This window comes from Crocodylus porosus, unplaced genomic scaffold (genome assembly GCF_001723895.1).
Source record: "Crocodylus porosus isolate Cpor-Errol unplaced genomic scaffold, CroPor_comp1, whole genome shotgun sequence".
In the NCBI taxonomy this organism is placed as follows: Eukaryota; Metazoa; Chordata; order Crocodylia; family Crocodylidae; genus Crocodylus; species Crocodylus porosus.
Window position 1 is genome coordinate 28,531,709 of NW_017728886.1, and position 14,224 is coordinate 28,545,932.

Here is a 14,224-nt window from a genome sequence, read left to right on the forward strand (position 1 = left end):
CATTTATAAGCCACCTGCTACCCTGAGGTATGTAGAAAAAACATTTAAAGCTGATTATGTCCAAATCGCCGAATCTTTCCAAATTGATTCAGAGGGTTCCGATTCAATTCAGAGAGATTAAAGGGTCTCCTGATTAGATCTGGATTCAGTTATTTGGCCACCAAATTGGGCGAAATCTCCGCCGAATCAAATCAGGGACCGAAGCCTCGCACAGCCTTTGTGCTCATTCTCACATGCAGTCTCACTGCTAGAGAAACAAGGAAAGTAAATCACTAAAATAAAGAAACTAATATGGTCCCTTTTGGTCATGGTGCAAGGTGTATGTTGAGGTTAAACTTCATCTGGTCTGCCTAACACTTGACCCTGTCCAGGTCTACCTGTATGTGCATCCTACCTTCTGGCATGACCACACTGCCCCATAACTTGGTGTCACCCATGAACTTGGCCAGCTTTTCATCATTCCCCCATCCAAATCATTAATCAAGATCTTGAAAAGCACTGGTCCAAGCATGGACCTAAGGGATACCACTGCTAGCTGAAGCTAGAGAAGGTAATGATGGTATTTGTTCCCTCTCTCTGATCTAATCAGATCAGGACATCTTTCAGACTCAGGATGAAGTCCTAGTGGTGTCATGTTGAATCTTGGGTTCCCAGGGGACACTGTATAACAGCTAATACAGCAAAGCTAGCTTTCTCCAGTCCATACGTCCCACTGAGTTAAACCCAGATAACCCATGTCCAAAAAGAGGTCATCTAATTAACATTAACCAAACACAGCATATTTCACTGATTCCAAATTAAACTTTTCCTCCCATTTCTAGAATCCTAAGGCTTATTTGCCATGTCAGCCTGTGACTTTACCTGGCATACCGCCATCTTTTAAGTTAACTTGAATATTTCCAGTATGGGCTAACAACATGTAAAATGAACCAGACACTTCAATCTTGGACCATTTAGAGTAATGTCCTCAACTACGACCTCAGCACCACTACACAGGAGCCACGTGCTCTCTGTTTTCATCTTTTAGGGCTGTCTTGGGAATGCCAGCTACTGAATCATTCCAGAGGACAAATACTAGTTATCATAGTCTAATGCTGTATACATCTGCACCAGTTCCTGAAAACTTTCCTGAGACATACCCCAGATTACATCCAGTTTCTTACTGGCAGAGGCACAGAAGAGGAGGAACATATGGGAACAACCTCCATGAATACTATCACACAACTTCCAAGAGTACTAAAAGCTGCAGATTTAACATTACGAAGGAGAAAACTGAGCTGAGCTATGGGCATAAAGATGGCTCCCCAATATGCCAACCCCCTCATAAGCCACCTCAAAGAGGAATTATTAGAAAACTGCACCATCAAATGTCACCATACAAAAGGTTACCTTTTTGTTCAGTGGTCTGAACACCTGAATAGCACGTCCAACAAGCATGTCCAGTAACTACAACTACCACCCTATTATCAAGTTCTCTCTGGAATAATCCTAGGCTAATGTCGACCTGCAAGATGCTACAAGTATTGTTCCAGAATGGCACCCTACAAGCCATGATTTACAAAAAGCCCACAGACCACAACAACAGTAACCATTCCAAACATATCAAGAAAGCAGTTATCTATAGCCAGGTTCCCAGATACGTTTCCTCTAAGAATACCTGTGACAGCCAACTAAAGACTGCCTTTAACTCAGGAGGGACACTCCAGCAAAAATATTTTTTAAACAACCTACCCAAGTACCTCCCCCCACCTACTACAAGAAGTACACCCCACCACTAACTGCATATCCCTAGTTGTCACATGCTATCCCATAGCAAAACCTGTAAGAAGGATCAAACAGTTTCAGCTAATACTTGAAGAGGATCAGATGCCAAAAGAAATATTTCTAAACCCTTTCCTTACCCCAACAGCCTCCAAACTTTGCCCAACTCATCATCAGAAGCAAACTCCCTGCTGGCCAACAGACAGCATGCAGACACAACCCTGTCTAAACAGCAAATGCAAAATCTGTCAACGCATCTCCATTGCTACCATAAGTCAACACATCTGACAATGAAACCATCAGAATCTACAAATCTTATCTGTCGATCACGAAATGTGGTATTTCTCATGCAATGCATCAAACATCCTCATGGAAACCATGAGCATCTTTCCAAGGAGAATATGGCAAGTCCCTTTTCTATCTTCACTAGCCAAGCATACAGCACTTGTCATCACTCTGTATCAATTGATTTGATGACTAGAGTACTGGGATAAGGTAGGGTGGAGATGCACCTTATCGAGATTAGCATCTGATGAAGTAAGTTTGGGCTCACAAGCATCTCGCATTTAATTATTCTGTAAGGTTCACCTGTACTTTGCATTCCGTCTTCAGACTAACAAGACTAACTACTTTTGTCTGCTGCTAAAGTACTGAGATACCAATCTGTGCTAAGGAATTTTTAGATGCAATTCTAGCTACAAATGGTCATGTGCATACAATGTCCCAGCAATAGACCAGAAAAAAGTTCAATAGCATGAACCTTTCATAGTATCCATGTGAGGGCAGTGGGACTAATTAAAAAAATAACAACTTTTCTCTTGTAGTTTCCTTTTACGAGCACATGAAATAAATACTATCAAGATTTCAAAAGAGAGCTGCGTCCAACTGATACAATAAAGCATTCTTGAAAGAGGGACTGAAGACAGAAGAAAAACTGAACAAGAATAGTAGCCTTTGAGTATTATACAAGTCCACAAAAATAGATAATATAATATAGATTTTATTGACTTAAAAAACGGCAAGGGTTTTTTTCTGTTTTTAAATAAAATTCACATTTGTTTGCAGTAAGAAAGTTCCATATTAAGTCCAACTAATTACCAAAGCAGGAATTGAAGAAAGTACTTTCAGAATCCTAAGGAACACCCCCCACTCATATTTTTTAGAAGTCTAATCAAAGAAAGTACAAGTTTGTCATAATGCTTACATTTATTTACAAGCTTAAATGTTTTATACACCTCAATTTACAGAAAAGGAACTTAGTATTATATTTTGTAGTAATTTACGGTGAAAAAGAAAAGCAATGTGCATGATTAAAACAAACCTTTTATTATTCCAAAAATAGAAGCCAAATATGCTGTATTTGTATGTTTTTGAAGGCATGTTTCTGAAATACAAAAGAATTTGTAATTAGCCAACCTCATAGCTTGGTGCACTGTTTTGCAGTATTTTGAAATTCCCATGTTGCACTGGGATATCATGGTATTAAAAGCGACTGAATGAAAAAACAACATAGCAACAAGAAATAAACTGTACTCTAGCATTGGCTTGGGGGAAAAAAAAAGGGAAAAAGTATCCTCAACTCATAAAAAAAAAATTGGGCTATAGCTGTTATATTGTCAAAAAAGATCTTAAAACCCTATGGTTAATTCTAGGTTAGATTTCATTATCAATTTCAGTTTTCACATTTATTAGCACAAACTACTTTAACCCTTACTATTATACTCTAATGAAGGCCATGTCTACAAATAGAAAAAGGGGATGGTACAAATTTTCTGCATTTGATTCTTATATTGAATTTTTTTTTTTTTTTGAACACTAATGTCAGTTTTCCTTTATTAGAACTGGGAGAAATGAGATTGTATAATGCAGTTAGCAACCATTTTCACTGTATTGTAACTTAGTTCTAACTAATGATTGCTTCCACTTCTTACGGTTTTAGGATTTTCATGAAAGTGCACGAGTTAAAATAAAACAACTGGACTTTCCTTACTTTCATTAAAGTAACAGGGAATGTTGAAAGGAAGAAATCACTTGAAGCACTCTCTGGACAACCATTTTTTGCCAAGTAATACCTGTCCTTTTTGAATAAATCCTTCACTGGATTATCAAAGACCATACGCAACAGTAGTAAAAACCAATGCAGTTGTATACCCAACAATATAAAAGCACTGCCAACAAATCATACCACCTACGACATTAATAAAACATTAGCAATTCTTGTCAGCAGCATATCAGATGCCACAGAACTGTATTTTCCTGGCCCTGGCAGAATTTTGTTAGGACGAATGGTACTTTTTACATGGTCTAAAGTTTTATACAGGCATATTTTGCCCACAGACAGAGCCAATTTCTTTCTTTTTGTTTATTTATTTTTTACTAGCCATGTGTAAGTATATGTTTAAATTCTAAGAGCAGTGGACATACAATTGCTAACAGCTTATCATCTGTTTTGGAGCCCTCACAATTCCTTGTAGTATAAATGTATAATGTATCCCCTTTACATATTGTTTTACTGTCCCTCAGAAACAAAGGCAGTAGCTTTTTAAAATTGAGCTTTGCTGTTCGTGAATGTAAAAACGTCATTACTCTGATTAAGGTTACTATTATTTTACATGAATAATTCTTTTAGCGCTTATGAGTTCACATTCTGAAAAACTTCATGCTGTACATATTAAGATGTCACCACTTCAGATCTACATATAGCAGCATAATAATAATAATAATAATAATAATAATAATAATAAAAAATGTATTTTGGACAGTATTCTCCCTCCCTCCCTTTTTTAATCTTTAATATTTTTTTTGAGGTCTCCAACAAGCAGGATTCACCCTGAGATTTTATATTTCTGACCTTTTCTTCCAGTGGGAACTTGTTTTATTCCTCCTGCCTCATTCTGAGACAATAAAAATTAAATAACTGTAACCAAAAAGCTGAAAGACAATGTTTAATAACCTTAAGAAAATGTCATTAATACAATACACATATCAGAAACAAAAAAGCTACGCTGCATAAGGAGACTACTGCATTCTTAGAGGTTCATTTTTCAAAGTATCAGTTTTGAAGAAGTTGTCATCTCATTTTAGTTTTTTCCCCTCTAGAACCACATGGATTTCTCTGGCATCCAAAGTCTCATATGTTAATAAGGCTTCTGCTAAATTCTTGTGTTCTTTTGCATGTGTCTTCAGGATGTTCTTTGCCCGTTCATATGAATCCTAAATAAAAAAAAAACCCAAAACTTTAAAAAACCATAACAAAACCAGCATATTTAAAAAACTATAGTCTTCAATTGGTACAATTAGAGATAAGTACAGAGCACATTCCCAAGATTTACTTCAAGCAAGACTTATTTAACTGAATCATTTTGTGTATGCCCCAGAGATTTCAAAGTTTTTACTTCAATATTAATCTTTACACCCATGTTAATATCCTTGCAGAAATGGGGCTTGCGGCTTGGATAAGCAAGTGATTCTGCAGGTCTGTATGTACTATTTAAAAAAAACAAACAAATCTTTAATAAATTTGGAAAAACTACCTGGTTAAAAAGTCTTTTCCTCAATTAAAGGTTTCTGTACAAGTCAAGCTGTAAACTCAGCTCTGTTAGACTGCACAGGACAAAAATTGTAACCCATTTCACAATTCTGAATATTGCTGTAGCTCCCAAGCAGCAGCCCAGCCACAAAACGTTAAAAAAAAGAAAACTGACAAATTAATGCAGAATTCACTTTTAGGTAATTTTTTTTTTCTAAACAGTTATCCTGAACAGTAGCTTTACTAGAGTTATCATCTGAAGAGCCTATCATCGCTACCGTGTCTAAGCCTAAAAACAGCCACAAGAACCTGGGATGATGTTAAATAAACCAGCATTTCATAAATATCAGTACTGTTAACAGTTTACATGTATATAGATAAAAGTGATTATTCCCCAAAATACTTCCCAAATGCCTATTGAGAGTAAAAGCTGTAAACCAAACAAAACACTCCACAAAACCATGACTGTAGAGTTCTAAATGAACTCTTTTCTATAACTGCTGGAATTACTGAGATTTATATGAAAATGCTTAGGTGAAAGCTATGAACTGTATTTCCTTGCATATAAGATGACCATGAATACAAGACAACGCCCCCATATATGGAAAATTTATAAATGTTATAATTTTCCAGGTACATAATCTAAGTATTAGAGGGTTGTCTCAATATCCATCTCGCCCCCACTACTACAGCAAGGAATTGGGGGGGGAGTTAGGTGGCCCCCTTGCCCTCTGTCCCACCCACTTCTTCCCCCTGAAGCCTGGCTGAGCCTCTGCCCCTTCCCCCACTTCCTCCCAGTCTCTGCCTCTACCCCCCTGCCCCTTACTCTTAGATGCTGCCCAAGCCAGGAGCTTGGAACACAGCTCATGGAAGCTTAGCCCTTGGTTGGACATGTAGCTGTGTTGGCGCTGCTGAGTGGCCAGGCAGGTAATGCAGCACTGTCAATTCTGTTGACTGGAGGAGCAGGGGAAAGTTTTTATGTTCTCTATGCCCAGGAGTGACCTCAGCCTGAGCTGGAGCCAAGCTATGCTTGACAGTAAGGGGGAGGGGGAGAAATTGCAGAGGGGAAGCGAAATAAGGGGCAGGAGGCTGCTGTGCATGTGCAGCAGCAGCCTGCTCCCCACTCCACTTCACATATGAATATAAGACGAGGGGCTTTTTCCCCCCCATGCTGATTGGCAGGGGCAGGGAACCTTGTCTTACAGTTGACTAAATGCAGTAGCATGAAAATGACAAAACAATCCCTCCTGTAATCTAAAACAGTGGCATGGTATTTAGTGAAGCTACCACATTAATTTACCATAACACAACTCTTTTGTAAATGCAGTTATGTAAATAATGAATACATCCAGAGTTTGGATAAACTAAACTAGCCAACCTGCTCTACACATCTTCATTATAAACCAAATACTATTAACAACTGTTCAAGGGGATTAAATGTGAAGAGACGGTTTCATAATCAATACAGGTGTAATTTTAAGAACATTTCTGTACTTTGTAAAGTAATGCATATTATTAAGTTATATATTAACCTATTTGGTTGTTCAGCCCCTCTCTTACATGCAGTAAGTAAATATAGGCAAACACAATTCTTACTCTTAAAAGTGTTCTTACTTCCTCTTCAACTGCAGATTGGGTTTCTGGACTAAGTCTTCTTGCATCAGTGTACGTCATGACACCAAGCTAAACAAAAAATTGGTCACCAAAAACAAAAATATGATCCATTTCAATAAAACACTAGTGCTATTCAGAGCATAGTACTAAATATGCACCCCTGCCCAAGACGTACATAAATAAATCTGGTAAATGAGAAAAATATACAAGTCCTTTTTTAAAGGACCTGGTAAAAATCCACAAGTCGAAGAAAGGCATGAACTATGAAGTCACTGAAGGATTACAATTCACAAAGACAATCTAGCTTCCATTAACAGTACCTTCTATTTGGGTTTGGCATTTTACTGTTTTTCACCATATTTTTTCAACTACTTATGCCAATCTGTCTGAAAGTCTGAAAAACAGATTTCTCCCCAATATACCTTCAAAGTGCTACCAAAAACTAAAATTTATCTTCAACTTTTGAAGCACTGGGTCTTTACTGTAAACTTTTCAATAAAAATTAGCAAGGCTTCTTAAAGAAATCTGCTTAATACAAAAATTTCTAATCTACAGAATATTCTGAACTCAACAAGAAAGCCAACTTTATATTCTGTCAGAGTTGGAACTTTTAACCAGTCAAGTCATTAACTTCAATTTTTACCATCAGTTAGCAGACTGTTTTGATTTCTATGGAGCCCGACCTTTCACAATTTTGTTTTTGCAAAATTTCAATAACCCTGGACAATTAATTGACCAATTTTACCTTCTCACTCATTCCAAATCTAGTCACCATCATGTTTGCTATTTTAGTAGCATTGTCAAAGTCACTAGAAGCACCTAGATATTAAAACACATACAGAGTGAAGTTAGTGTTAACAAAACCAAAAGTTACATTAAAAAAAAAACTTAATAGCCATTGACAGATTCTTTAGACACAGCTCTCTACTTGCCTGTTGTGATGTGGTCACTTCCAAATATGAGTTCTTCTGCTACCCTCCCTCCCATACTAACATCCATCTGTGCAAGCAGCTGGGATTTAGTTTCACTCCATCCGTCATTATCTGGTAGCAAAGACACCTATAATGTGTAAAATGATGGTCACTTACAGTACAAGGAAAAAGACTATGATCAAAGTCTGCAAATACTATGGGTTAGAGATTTACTCTGTTGGGGTTGTTCTGACTAGTCCAAAGCAGACTTATAGCAAGTATTTCATCATTCCCAGAGTCCCACATTACTACTGTCACAGGAGGTGTGACCGGGATGCCGCTGGACCAGCCTTCTGAGATGAAAGACTGGAATTTAAATAGAATAGCTAAGAGTTGACATATCTGAAGTCAACAACCAAGGCCAGGTTCAAACTTCAAAAGGAATTCACTTCCTTCCTATTCCATGTATTTGTGCACCGAGCACAAGTCAGCTTGTCCAGAGGATCCCAATCAGTCACAACTGATTGAACACACTAAATTGAATGGATATTTAAAACACAACAGCAAACAAGTATCATTACTCTATGACATTTTTAAGGAACAGGATAGAAATAGCAAAGGGATAAGGTCTATCCTAAAACCAATACAAAGGACTAAACAGCAACATCTTTTAGACAAAATACCCTTGAAAAAATGTGGGCTTTAATGAACTTTCTATGAAGAGGTGTGCTTTATGGATGTTTTTCCCTCCTGCCACTCTGTAAGAGCTTTGCCCTTGGCTACTATGCTAGCTGAAATAATCCAGGAAGCCACCAGCATATAAGACTCATTCCTTGCAAGCTTCAACCACTACCAATTGTTAGCAGGCCTGAAGTTAAAGGTAGCATTTCTTTAACTGTAGGAAATGGGAACACCAAGCCAGAAGAAGCAACAGAGACTATTTCTCTCTTTGTGCGTCTTTTTAGTAGATGAGTGTTAGCTTATTAGAGTAGTTTTGTAGCACTAGGACATGTTTTAGCACAGGGGTGGGCAAAATACAGTCCACAGGCCAAACCTGGCCTGCCAGGGGATTCTATCTGGCCCTCAACCACACCTGGTGCAGGCACAGGGGGCAGCCCAGGCCATGGTGTATGCAGCCAGTCCCACCATCCCTGGGTGCATGGGCGAGGGGGGTGGGAAAAGAGGCACAGCAGCTGGACTCAGCTTCCCAGTAGTCCCCTGTCTGGCTGCTCCTGCCAGTGTCTCTGCTGTCAAACCTGGTCCCACTGCCCCACACCCACTGCTGGTGGTGCCAGATGGGGTGGGCAGATGTGTGAAGTCGCCATGGAGACCAGCCTGGGACCCATGCAAGTAGGGCATGCTTGGCTGGGTGGATGGGATGAGGCTGCTGGCAGGTGAGGAGTTGCATCCAGGAACGGGATGGACAAGCAGGACCAGGACTGTAGGGGTAGCGACAGCACAGGACCAGAGCCAGGGCCAGGGCTGAGCTGCGATCTACTCCCCACACATCTCCTTGCCTGCAGAACCAGCACTCATTGCAGGGATGAGCAGAGAACAGATTGCAGCTCTGCTCTGGGTCACCAGCCCTGTGCTGTCACCACCTCATGATCCTGGCCCCTGGATAGGATCAATTGTGCCCCAAACCCCTCCAACAACTCACCTAAACTCCTTAAGTAGCTCTCCAGCCTAAATAATTGCCCACTCCTGCTTTAGTGGCACTGCATTGGTGAGAAACTTCTTGACAATTAAAAAAAGGTTAACTAAACATATCCTAAATTCAGTTTTAAAAATCCTTACATGTCCCAGAGTTGGTCCTCGTGCCATGATTGTAGCTTTGTTGATTGGCATTGCATCTTTGGTATAGTACGCAACAATAGCATGACCCGATTCATGATATGCTGTGATTGTTCTGTTTCTGTCGTCAATTTTCACACTTTTACGTTCAGGTCCTAATTACAACAGGGAAATGAGATTAATGAAACTGCACTACAAGAAACAACAGTATCACACAAATAAGTTTTGACAAAAAAAGCACAGATGTAAGTTCTGTACAAATGAGTCGCCCTTAATTCTCCTCTCTGAAAGCCTGAATCATATAATTAACCTCACTAGTCTTTACACTCATCTGAAAGTTTCAGCTCTTTTAGCTACACCTGGGTGAAGTCGAGCACAGTTAAACACTATTCTATTGTTCTGGGGCTCTAATTTGGAGTTTGTAAAAGATTACTGCAGTAGATTGGGAACATGTTCATTTCAGTTTCTTTCCACCAACATATTGGATACAATTATTTAATTAATTGCCTTTTAAAGCCATTTGCTTTAATGGCAAGTATCTAAATTACTTAAAAGACCTGCTGTCAAATATCAGGAAAGCTACTAATTTGAAACTGTCATGGCAACCATTATTAGCTTTGATCCTAACTAGTAATGGTTTCCTAATTACTATTATGTTATCAAAGCTTCATTTAGGTTTACATTTTAAAGCAGCTTTTTTCTAGCATGCTCATGACAGTAGTTCCAATTCCACCATAAAGCATCAAATCTAACTGAGAAGCAAGTAGCTGAAACTGATACAAAATGTTGCAATAAAGTCATAAAATAATCAAATGCAAACCAAAGTAATACACAGTATGCAAAAAAGTTTTTATTTATATATACACACATGTGTGTGCATATATAAATCTACCTTCAAACACACATCTCCACACACACACACACACACATGTATGTGTGCATATTATACAGTGGATATGTAATATTTGTGTGTATGATATAGAGTATCTATCTCTATCATACACACACCAATATTACACACTCTATATATTTTACACACACACACGTATGTGCATTTATAAAATAAAATTTTGCACACTGTATTAACTTTGGTTTGTATTTGATTATTTTATGATATGAAACCCACATACACCCCTTCCACATGTAAAAGCTTACCCACTGAAAAAGCTTACCCATGAGAATTTTGTCTTTTGAGAATTCTAGTTCCTTCATGGTTACCATATCTTTCCCATCAATAGCTGCCTTTAGTGCAGCTTGGTTGACAAGATTTTCAAGGTCAGCTCCAGTAAGTCCAACAGTACCTCGTGCAATTATTTCTGGATCAATAGCTATACGAAAAAGAAAAAAATACCACCCGTTACTTCTCCACATTTATTTAACTACGACTGAAAAAAAAAGGTCAATAAATGATTACACATTTATAGTAACATGTAGTTTATGTTCAAATATCCAGCTATTATAATTATTATACAAGTTCTAGGAGAGATAAGAATACTCGTGCTTCAGGGATTATGCACTTCTTTAACTATTGGATAGTAAAATGAGACTTTGCCAGCTAAGGATGCACCATAATTGTCTACCACAGTGTTCTCAAACTTTTTTCTGATAGTGATATCTGATGCTGGCAGGAATCAGGAGCTCTACCACAGGTATGATCTAGAACAGCAATTCTTAATGGCAAAGATGTTACTCCATAGAGGTTAAGAATTTATACTTACACCGATCATACTTTATTTTGCTAAGGTACCATTTCAGGATTTCTGTTCTACCTCTTACATCTGGCCTGGGGACTGTAACTTGCATGTCAAAGCGGCCAGGACGTATTAAGGCACTAGAAAAAAAACACTTTGTAAATAAGATTTGCTTTAAAATCTGGAGATTAGTGTTATTAGCAGACGGGTTTCTTGCTGCAATACATTTTTCTTAATAAAAAAGACATTTGTAAAGACTACTTTCCTACACAAAAACCCCAAACATTGCATCTTGCCACTTATCTGTATGCTGATGACAAAGATGGTATAGATATTTAGTGCCAGTTAATGTTAACAAAAAAGTCTATTAACCTAGAAAGAACATACAGTAATACTATTAAATTAATTACTGCTGAAATGCATAACCAGACAGAGGCTGATTCATCACCTGCTCTCAATTCAGTGCAATAGATTGAGCACTTAAGTTACCACTAATTAATTGTTAATACTGATTTGGAGGGGGGAAGGGGGGCGGGCAGAGGAAGCTTTTAAAATGTTAAAAATTGCTCAGCACCTAGTTTTCTTCCAGAAAATATGACTTCGGTATTGTTTACAGTAATCGTTACGTTTGACAAAACTATCTAATTACTTAGGCATTCCCTACTCCACTTTTATTTTTCGATTTTTTAATGCATTGTGCTTAAGTTATGTGGAAACTGTACTTACTTATCTAATGCTTCTGCGAAGTTTGTTGCTCCAATGATAATAACGCCTTCGTTAGGTTTAAAGCTTTAAAGAGAAAGTTTAAAATGAACATTTGTTTACAAAACTAGCACGAGGATTTTGCTTCATTAAAGACCAAACAGTTGACAACTTGTTACCCAATTTATTACTTCTGCCTCTTCTTGAATTGGCTGCTGCTGATTGGCTAGCCATGTTTCCTTGTCTGAACACAAAGTCTGGGACAAACACAGCTATACAAACCCAATAACCAGCTAAAACATGCTCCTCCTCATGCTTCAGAACATAGCTATAGAGGCTATCAGTTGGTAGAGCCTACCATTACTAAGGATAAAATGTTTTCTAAATCAAGACCTAAAAGTTGATGAAAGTAAAGGGAAAAAAATCATTGGAGGATGGAAAAAAAAAAGCGATCTTGTAAATCTGCACGTTAAAATATTTTAGTCTTAATCAAAAATTTGTTTTTAGATTCATGGCTGCAATGATTGACCATAGCAATGCTCTACTAAACAAACTTAATCAAGCTTATTATAGTAAATTCAACGTACATCTTTCACAACTTCCTGTTTCTTTTCCAAGAAATAATCTCATTTAAAATACAAGATGACCTATCTTTCTTGAACCCACACTCCCACAATTTCTTGTGTATATGTGAGCAATCAGTTTAGCAGCTGAGAGAAACTCTGCATGTCATGCAAAGAAAGGAGATGCCCTGACAATTATGATGCTTTCTGTGATCACCCTTCTTGTAAATTAAGCATATTATTGTCTGCTTTCATTGTTTGGGCATTCTTTCCCCTCTCTACATCTTTTATCTTAAAGTTTGTGCTTTAATGCAGTGGTTCTCAACCTTTTTTGTACCCATTTGCAAACATTAATGACCAGTCCCAACCCAGTGGCCTTCACGCCTGACCTACTGCCCCCACCTCCAGGCTCCAGCCCCACAGAGGGGCAAGGAATGGGTGTGTAGGGTATGAAACTCTGCCAGCCTGCAAGGGAAAACCACAGTTTCTCACATTTTTCTCGTTTAATGGAGAATCCATTTTTAAAGTTTCTTTGCAACCCTTTCATGTAGTCTTGCAACCCACTTTTGGGTCGTAATCCACACGCTGAAAAATTATGCTTTAATGCTTCAAATCAAATTTAATGCATTTAGCTGGAAGATTGTCTACCCTGGATGCCTTACTACTTTTGAGTTTTTAACAGGGACCTGTATCTCCCCTAGTGAAGGCTCTATTTCAACTTCATCAATTTGATTTTCAAAACCTCTTCCTTCAATTTCATAATCTATGTGCAATGAAATGGACTGGCTAGCCCCTGGCAAGGAAGGAGTTAAGAGCTGCTTGGGCTGACCTGACCCCACCTTGGTATGCTTGCAGCTAATGCTGGGCCTGGAGGAGTGGTATAAAAGGGAAAGCAGGCTCCAAAAGCGGAGGGCTCTCAGTGCTGACTGAGCCTGGCTTCAGGTCAGACTTCTCTGAGAAATAAGAGCTGGGTTCCCAAGACATTGTGGGTAGATCGCAGCACAGGCACAGGGGAGCTGTGCCGATGCCTCATTACACTAGGTTAGAAGTTATTCAAAATATTCTTTCTAGCAGTGCATCAGTTCCCCCAAGCAGAGTCCCTGTTCCTCCAGACACTACCAGGAGTAACTAGGAATAATGGTCACAAGCTGGCAGAGGGTAGATTTAGGCTAGATATCAAGAGGCGCTACTTCACTGTCAGGGCAGCTAGGATCTGGAACCAATTTCCAGAAGTGGTGCAGGCTCCTACCCTGGGGGTCTTTAAGAGGAGGCTGGATGAACACCTTGCTGGGGTCGTTTGACCCCAATACTCTTTCCTGCCATGGTAGGGGGTCGGACTCGATGATCTGCTCAGATCTCTTCCAACCCTACTAACTATGAAACTATCAAGAGATTTTGGGGGCTGATACCGATACCTGATTTTTAAGGAGGCATATCAGCAGATACTGATCCAGTTTCCAATACAGCTGCATGCAGCTGGCAAGTCTGTTGTGGTAGACAGGGAAGGGGAAGGGAAGAGGCATGGAGGCAGCAGATCAAGGCCCCTGAGGTGAGGGAGGAGCCAGTGCTGCCCAGCCAAGGTGGGATATGACTTGTCCAGAGGGTGGAGGGGGAGGTGGCTCCCACTACTGTGTGCACCACAGGGGGTTGGGGGGGGTG

At 39.0% G+C, this 14,224-nt stretch overlaps 1 protein-coding gene and 1 long non-coding RNA gene across 4 annotated transcripts in view; one reads left to right on the forward strand and one right to left on the reverse strand.

The window, feature by feature from the left end:
- The window catches only part of LOC109307638, a 12,606-nt gene extending 4,963 nt beyond the window's left edge, over positions 1-7,643 (forward strand). The window contains exons 2-3 of the long non-coding RNA XR_002100332.1: positions 5,064-5,067; positions 7,174-7,643. This is a non-coding gene — a long non-coding RNA (uncharacterized LOC109307638). The remainder of the gene's footprint in view (positions 1-5,063; positions 5,068-7,173) is intronic.
- The window catches only part of YME1L1 (YME1 like 1 ATPase), a 40,141-nt gene continuing 28,662 nt past the window's right edge, over positions 2,746-14,224 (reverse strand). For 2 of the 3 annotated variants that reach the window (XM_019531632.1, XM_019531616.1), the window contains exons 12-19: positions 12,027-12,089; positions 11,328-11,440; positions 10,782-10,937; positions 9,613-9,764; positions 7,837-7,963; positions 7,650-7,723; positions 6,887-6,973; positions 2,746-4,974 (exon numbers count right to left, since the gene is read on the reverse strand). In XM_019531632.1, the coding sequence (XP_019387177.1) occupies positions 4,837-4,974; positions 6,887-6,973; positions 7,650-7,723; positions 7,837-7,963; positions 9,613-9,764; positions 10,782-10,937; positions 11,328-11,440; positions 12,027-12,089 (910 nt within the window). In that variant the 3' untranslated portion in view covers positions 2,746-4,836. The remainder of the gene's footprint in view (positions 4,975-6,886; positions 6,974-7,649; positions 7,724-7,836; positions 7,964-9,612; positions 9,765-10,781; positions 10,938-11,327; positions 11,441-12,026; positions 12,090-14,224) is intronic. The other variant, XM_019531623.1, reaches the window with a different exon arrangement.